Here is an 8,434-nt window from a genome sequence, read left to right as displayed (position 1 = left end):
TTGTGTATGCAAGGCGGGCATGCTAACCATTGCACCACGGTGGCTTCTAAATTAGTTTATTACAAATTAATTGCTATTTTGCTCTGATTTATGGTGGTATCTCTTTTGCTCGCATCATCTGCCATTGTTGTATGGATTCGAAATAAAAATCAAAAAATAAAAAATCTTTATACTAACTGTTAAAATTACATGATGACCATAGAAGTATAAAGTGACGTCGGCGGCATATATCCGTTGTTTACCATTTCACTATACACAATACAGTCTTTTCAGTTATGGGACGACTATACTAGTGCACTATCTTTGCTAATTTTGGTTAGGTAAGGTATAGAGGTAGCCCATATTTTAAGCTCACTAGGACTATTCAGTTTATTATGACGACATACGTGGATCCTCAATTTTATATGACAAAGACCAAAGTACTGCTATAATTTCCAATCAAAGAAAAATAACCAACACATTCAATATTATTTTTATTTAATCCTTTCTTTGAAACAATGTATTTAATAATAAAAATGAATGCAGTATGAAAACGAAAATATTTCAAATTTAAAGTAAGTTATTTCATAAAATCATTGAACTCATACAGAATATGTTCACCACGTACAACAATATATGTATGCTTTTAGCTATACTAATCGTTCCCCAAATTTATTGGGTGTCCCCCAATCAGTTTTTATTATTTGTTGAAAGTTTATCTAAATTATAAATATTGATTTGGGAAATTGGTTTGATTGTTACATATTTATGGTAGAAATGGAATGTAACGATGAAATTAATTGTCCGATTTCTTCAATAAACGGATAACTCGTTCAATATCTGCTCCTGTATTCCTAATTTTTACGAGGCAATCATAGGCACGATTATACTGCTGGCTTAAGAGACATCTAAAATTAAGAGTAAATCAAAGGTGCACATTAATAGTAACAAAACAAAAAAAGTTACAAAAGAAATAAAAAGTGAAATTAATCCATGACAAATAGCAACAATTAAAAAAAGAAATGTGAAAAATTGTACTAATTCTTGTTAATGTGCTAATGCAGACTAGCGATATAAATATATATTTAGTTCAAAAAATCAATTGGTTAACGTAAAATCTTTAATTTCGGAAAAAATTATCATTAATTTTTTTCCAAAATGATGTCTATCTAATCAATTATCTCTATTATAGACTATAATAAATTATTCATATACATATATCACTTACAATAAAGCAGCGCCAGTTAGATGTCCATTATTATAAAGGTGTGTTATCCATTGTTCGGCTATATTGTTATTCAATGGATCATCCGGTTGCAAATATATGCGCGATAGTAGAAGAGCCTCCTTAAAGTAATTCTTTTGCATGAGGATTTCTATGGCCTCACGTTCCATGTGTATAGCAAGCATATACACTACGCTTTGCAATGTGCATCCTTGTTCTTGTAATTGGTCAGCATATGCTTGACAACATTTTTGCCAAAAACTAAATTAAATTTATTTAAAATAAGTTTGGAAAATTTTGCCAAAATATATGTGGATTTCTAAAGAAACTTATTTGCACGATGAGAATTTCACGCTTGAAAATATTCTCTATGCATTGCGCGCCACATAAAAATATGTTCGTCAAAGCAGATAGAGTGAATTTTCAGTTCACATTAACCCAGATTCAATTTATTCCAATATAGATATTCAAAGAATGAGTTTCTTTTAGAATACCACAGATAGCTGGTATATACGTACCCATAAGAAATGCTTGGAGCTATTGACACATGCCACTCACAGAGCTGTTTAGCTTGAACACATTTGAGAATTTCATCTTTTATACTTCCATTCAATTGTGGCATAAGAATATTCGATATTCCTTTAGATTCGCTGTTTTGATGATTTTTTACTATTAAAATAAAATATTAAAAATGTTATGTTTTACTGTCGTAACAAAAAAACTCACATTCATCTGTCAAGAGTTGTGTAGCTTCAGATTTAGATCCAAATAATTTGGCACACAAAGATTTGTTTTCGGTCGTTTTTTCACAAACTGTTAGGCATAAAATATTGTACATAACATCCACGGCATCTTTATTCAATTCTTTTGTGGTTAAATATAACAAAGTAGTAGGTATCTGTAGATATATGTAGATGTGAGCAATAAAATAAATACTGCATATTATAAAACATACCTTCATATAAATTGAAGAGGAATTGGCAGAAGCTTTGTCGTCCTTTGTTAATTCAAGCTTCTCTAGCATATTAGAAACATCTTCACATGTACCAACGCTACTTTGTTCCGGACAATTTTTTTGTTCTAGACAGCAGCTAGGATTTAATTCCATGCCTTTGTTAGATTTTTTTGGCCCTTGTCCTGGTTTGCCGTCGTGCCGGGTAGAAGCCTTTGTAGCCCATTGTACGTTATCTAACGTACGATTATTAGAACGTTTTGGTTTTGCTAGATTCTCATCGCTTTGTTCCAGACGCATATCAATCAGCTCTAATGATGTACTTGTACCGGCGCATAACAACACGTCTTCATCCGTTGGTAGAAAAAGGCCACATTTCATAGGGCAATGATATAATTTAATAAAGCGTTCACTTGATATTTCAGCTGACAGATCCCACACACGAATGGCTCCATCAAAACCACAAGTTAGCAATAAATTGTCATTTCGATTACTCCACTTAGCACACGAATTTGCAGCCTTTGTAGATTTTATATCAAATTTATGCAACATTTCCAAAGTTCCTGTTTCATCTTTAAATTTGAGAATATTAACATTGTTGGCATTTGATACTACGGCAAACTTATTTGTAGCTATTGGGCTCCAGGAAATTTCGGTTATATAGCGGGATGACAGCTCTAATTCTATTTTCAATTCATATTGAAAATACTGTGATTTTTCTCCTGCTTTGCGACTATATAGGCGTAGACGACCATTTTGTGTTCCCACAAAAAGGTAGCTATTTCTAAGGGAGATGGCGGAGACACATGTGATATCGGGAATAATGTAAGCGTCTAAAAAATTTCGGAAATAAAAGAATGAATTATAATCCTCTTTAAAATATTTCAAAATATATGTCAAATTATCGAAATAAATTTTATAGAAAAAAGAACCAATAAATAAAGGATTTGAAGAACATAGGGACTATTTATTAAACTACTGATTTAAACAATATTTCGTTAAATTATTAAATTGGAATTGAATTGGAATTATGAAATTAAGGAACTTGTTTAAAAATTGTCTTTTACATATAAAATGAGAATAAACATTTTTTCCTTTGCGGTCGCGGTATTTATTTGAACAAACGTTGCATATATTTGAATTTAGAGTAAATGGAAATTTATAGTTTCCATGGCAACTGTCAAACTAAAACATCTCAACTCGGTGTGAACGGTGAAATGTTTTGGAGAACTGAGTCAGTTGGAACATAATATTAGGCTTTCTTTCGGCTTGCCATTGATTGTTTTGTAATAGTGAAACTACCTTGAAATAACATTGCCTTGGATAAATCTTTTTCATTATTTATTTGGTTGTTATGCGACCAAATCATTAAAAAAATGTCATACTCTTTCTTTAGTTTAAATTTGAAATCATACATTGCTGCTATTACATGACACAATAATTATATTTTCACAAAATAATTTTGGTAAACAAAGTAATAGCATTTCAAGAATCTCCAAATCACATCGTTCCATTTTCCTCAGAATGAATTATTTTATAAACATACGGGATTTTTTGCCGGATTTTCTTCAAGAGTTGTCGAAAGCAAATGTATCCAAGAAATTTGGTGACTTCCTCCTACATTTGATATTTGAGGACAAAAGTAATAAAGGAAACAATTGGGGAAACTTTTTAAAAAGGGCGTCATGTAAACCAAAAACTGATGTTAAACCTTTTATAACCATTGACGATTTGGTACCCTATTTTGTAGAAGAGTGTGAACAAAACTTCTTGGGTATTGACAAATATTTTGGCAGTTACCTTTTGCATATATTGATACGCGATGTAAACGAGGGTTTGCCGAAACCTAACCATATAACTGTATGCAAACTTGAACATTTTTTGCGAAAATGCGCGGAAAAACTTACGCACAAATTAGATGCTACCATTTGCAACATAAAGATGAGTTTCTTTTTCAAAACTTGTGTACCTCTTGATTTTGAATCTGCAAAGGGAAAATATGAACTGGATTCTACAGAAAAACTAAAGATATTAAGCGCGGGCATACTACAATATCCGGAAAATAGCAATTCTAAACAACTAGACGAAATGTTTGATAAAATGCTAGTTTTTATTATTACAGCATACAGTATTGGCTGTCCAACCGATACAGAAGTGAGTACATGTAGCATGTATCTTTGTCATACGGAAATTAAAAACAAATGTATTTACATTTTTAACAGCTTCTAAAACAAACAAGACAAAGCTTACATAGTGTTTTGGGAAAAGGCGATCTTCAGAAGTATGTTTTAAAAAAAAGATACCATCGTCTAGAATATCTACAAAAGCTAAGTTCAACCGTTTGTGGCATAGTCACTTTCAATAATTATAGGAAGAATGCCAAGGACGACAACAGTAAAAAAATTCAAAAATGTTTTTTTTTTTTTCAAATTACTGATTATTTCAAATTTTAGTTATAACGAAATTAGAGATGGCACAGCGCAATACAAAGAAAGCTTTAGATGAGGATTTAAAACAAGCATCCGAGTGTATTCAAAAGGGAACGCGGGTTATACAGAACCTTTTGAAAATTAATGTCTCCCAACAAAAGGTGGAATTTTACTGTACCCCGGCAAAAATTCATGAAATCAACAAGTTTGTCATACTTTTTGTTACATACAATAGATATTTGGAGCGTATAAAGGTCGTCTTTGGAAAGACAGAACATTTAATCGAAGCCACGCAAAAGAATTTTAAATCTGTCATAGACAAAATAAATGATATTCTCAAGTTTCGCTCGGCAATTGAAACAGAAATCATATTTGTAAGTGAAATTTACTAATAAATCAATCAAATCTTGCAACATAATATCGTCATTTCAGCCCCATTTTATATATCTTAGCAACGTTTGGTCTTCATTAGTTTTGCATTTAAATATCTTGGCCGATATCAACAGAATGAAGTCCAATTTGGATAATTTATTGAATGACAACATGAAAAATCATTTCCACTATACTGTTGAAACCGCATGTAGAAATAGCAGTTTTGTCATTGACGCTTCTTTCGACGAATCAAAGCTCACGAATAGTATTTTAAATGGACAATTTGACTCTTTGGAGTCAGTAAGTATGCCTTATTATTATATTCGTATTCGCTAACAAACAAAAATTTCATTTCAGCAAACTATTCTAAAAAACTATTGTGGATTGACGATGGCTTTAACTGGAGGACTTTTGGTACAAGCCAAGTATGTGAAAAAATTAAGTGAAAAATCGGATATAAACTTTGGGTTTGCCAATATTGATATGGCGCACTTGGCACAGCGCAGATTTTCTACATTTACGCACACTATAAAAAACGTTATTTTATCTTCTGCGGATATGATATTGCTTTTTGAACTTGATGACCAAATTATAGGCCAAGACATTGAATTATTAAAACAAACTATTGCGACCAAAACGGAATCGGCAACTCAAACCGAATCATTTATCCATCCAGAAAACCAAGTCGATGCCGTTTGGAATGTATGGGATTACCATAGGAAGACAATACAATTGGCTAATGTACGAACTCGGCAAACTATTTGTACACAAACTAAGGTTTCTTCTGGTAAACGGAATGTCCACAACCAATGTCAAGCTAAATCTAGCCGTTTCGTGCAATAGCATGAAAGATTCCACACCGATTACTTACCTTTATTATTGGGATTGTCTTCATAAACAGCAATGCGCTCATTGCACACCACGAAGATGTACCTCTCTTGCCAGTTTATTGAATATATGGTTTTTCCGCAAACAGAGTTGAGTGCGAGTGGTTGTTGTTTGTGGCCACCTTCAATATTGATTATACCAATCTGCAAAAGAAAAAATATATAAATTACAAGAATTACATAAAACCGCTTTCATTCCGCACCCTTCCTTCTACGGTACCGTAGGCCAATTTTTTACAATCAGGGCTCCACACCAAAGATGTAACCGGAGACTCTATACGTTGCACAAAATTGTCAATATGAATTAATGATGGAGATAGTTTGGATATATCTATTACTCCAATTCGTCGATCGGAGAAACCCAAAGCGATTCTAAAAAAAGATTCATTTGGTTATGACGGTAGTGGTAAAAATCCCGAAACTTACTTGTTCATATCTTCGGGGCATTCACGTAAGGCGGATATATTTGTCGAAACACAACCGTACTTCAATATAGTCCTATTTGATGCCAAATCTTCCAAAAATATTTCTCGGTTTGAGGACAAACACCATAACATTTGTCGCTTGGGGCAAACAGCAAATGCCACTATAGATTTCTGCTTAGTGCGTTTTTTATTACATTCCTTAAATTTATATTGCTTTAGTTGTGGCATAGTAGACACCGAAGAGTGTTGAGTGTTTGTTGTCGGGGACGTTAGGGACCATACTTGGAGCTCACCACTTCGATTTGAAGTTATGAATGAAATTGAATTGAGCCAGAATATTTCAATGTTCACGTCTGTAAATTGAAAAAATGGTTTGTTAATTTTGTTTATCTCAACAATTGGACCCACACATACTTTTTTTATTTTTGCCAATATGAGATCCTCGAATTTTATGATGGTCGCACACAGCACCAGATGAGGTATTCCAAACATACAACGAACCGTCCATTCCTGTTGAAGCGAGCAATATATCCCCTAGTATATCTTCCGGTGACAAGCATTTTACATCCTCATCTGCTACAGATGGCTCTGTCTGTATTTCTGCTACGTGGGAAGCATGGACATCCGCTTGACACACAAGTTGCTGTTGACGATCTAAGCCATCAACAATTAGGCTCTCCTCAGACGAAGGCGTTCCACATACTAGACGTACTATACTTCCTTCGGAACGCCCAGATCTAGCATTTTCTTCCTCGTTATCGCTTGCACTATCATAGGAAGACGTGTCGTCTTTTATATTGGAATTTTTGCAGTCGTCCAATGAAACCGACACATGTTCTGAGGACATATGTTCCCCCTGATCTTCTCTCAATGCGTTAATTTCTTCTTTAAGACTCTGACATGCCTCGGCAAAATCAAATTCTGCGGCAGTACCCGAAGACTCCTTGGATTTTTCTATTCCCACAAATTCTGAAATAGGATCCATCTTAGTTTGTGGTGTAGCACCGAACTCATTATCCAAATAATCATAATCGTATATATCAAATATGTCATCGGTATCAATAATAGTAGTATCTGTTCTTGCTAACTTAACTGGCTTTTTTCGTGCCTTTTCTACTTTTACTTCTCCTCCCTTGTCTAAACTCGGTTGGCAAAGATCTGCAGCCAATACCCGATTCCAGGCCAAAGAGGTAATGGCCGCGTCATGACCACGCAGTGTATATATCGTAACCATCTTTTGCAGATCGCAGAGTAAAACTAGTCCTCTACTGGTACCCACAGCGAAATAGTTTTCGTGATAAGGTGAACATTTCATCGCAGTTAATTGATGGTTTCGCGGCGAAATAAACATAGGTCGTCTACAAAATGAGTTGGATGCAACACAATATACGACAATGTCCTGATTGTCTACAGACAAGACATTCCGGTTGATCATATAGCTAATAAAGACGTCGCCAGCATTTTGAGGAGATGGACCATTGCCTTCCATATAACGCATACATGCTACGTGGGCTTTATGGCCTTGAAGTGCACACCCTTTGTTGAAATCCCAAATTTGAACAGAGTTATCCTGAGATAGGACAACAAAGAGCTTTGTGGTAGTATCATCGTTAATACCAACGCCTCCTTCTCTCGAATTTTCACCCCAATGGGGATCAATATCTATACTCATTGGGATGCTTTTGTTGTGGAACAACTTAATTTCAGGTGCAGTACCATTATCCGGCATTGGACCAATGTAATTGATGCTGCGAGACCCAACATATAATATGCCGCCATCTGGGCTGCAAACGCAACAGCGGCTTAAATTCCATTGTGCGACCAATGGAAACCTAGTCATTTCTGATTTTTAACAGGGCTATCTCGTTTCTGTCACAACCACAACAACGTGTTTTCCTTTAACTTTCCTCCTTTAACTTTATGCCGCTATCCTATCAGCTATTTATTCGGGGTTACCGCGTTTAGGTATACTTTTTACTAACTTTGAAACAGATGATAATTTACTGTTAGGAATAGAGTTGCCGAATATTTGGAACATTTTTGCAAGTGCTAAATAATAATACCCCAATAAACACAGGATGAGCGTTTTTCAAATGCAACAACTTTTCAGTTTGAGGGTAAAATATAATTTTCAACATAAATTCAACTTGACTTGAAATAGCTCA

The 8,434-nt window shown here is 34.3% G+C and overlaps 2 protein-coding genes across 3 annotated transcripts; one reads left to right on the top strand and one right to left on the bottom strand.

Moving 5' to 3' along the window:
* Window positions 1-460: 460 nt before the first annotated feature.
* rig (gem nuclear organelle associated protein rigor mortis) lies at window positions 461-8,237 on the bottom strand. Its single transcript, XM_075309287.1, has 9 exons — window positions 6,684-8,237; window positions 6,271-6,622; window positions 6,048-6,216; window positions 5,829-5,988; window positions 2,160-2,989; window positions 1,931-2,102; window positions 1,723-1,873; window positions 1,208-1,465; window positions 461-887 (listed from the first exon to the last, which is right to left on the bottom strand). Exons 1-9 carry the CDS (start codon window positions 8,107-8,109, stop codon window positions 776-778), a joined length of 3,630 nt encoding a protein of 1,209 aa, XP_075165402.1. The 5' UTR covers window positions 8,110-8,237; the 3' UTR covers window positions 461-775.
* Window positions 3,561-6,030, top strand: LOC142237847 (cilia- and flagella-associated protein 206). 2 transcript variants are annotated; one of them, XM_075309290.1, is made up of 6 exons: window positions 3,561-3,621; window positions 3,680-4,310; window positions 4,379-4,550; window positions 4,610-4,959; window positions 5,018-5,257; window positions 5,315-6,030. In XM_075309290.1, exons 2-6 carry the CDS (start codon window positions 3,681-3,683, stop codon window positions 5,798-5,800), a joined length of 1,878 nt encoding a protein of 625 aa, XP_075165405.1. In that variant the 5' UTR covers window positions 3,561-3,621; window position 3,680; the 3' UTR covers window positions 5,801-6,030. The 2 variants fall into 2 exon arrangements, with proteins under 2 accessions (XP_075165405.1, XP_075165404.1); XM_075309289.1 differs by having other exon boundaries at window positions 3,569-4,310.
* Window positions 8,238-8,434: the final 197 nt, after the last annotated feature.

This window comes from Haematobia irritans, chromosome 5 (assembly GCF_050003625.1).
Source record: "Haematobia irritans isolate KBUSLIRL chromosome 5, ASM5000362v1, whole genome shotgun sequence".
Lineage (NCBI taxonomy): Eukaryota > Metazoa > Arthropoda > Insecta > Diptera > Muscidae > Haematobia > Haematobia irritans.
The sequence above is the reverse complement of the archived record's forward strand: the minus strand, read 5'-3'. Positions and strand labels throughout refer to the sequence as shown.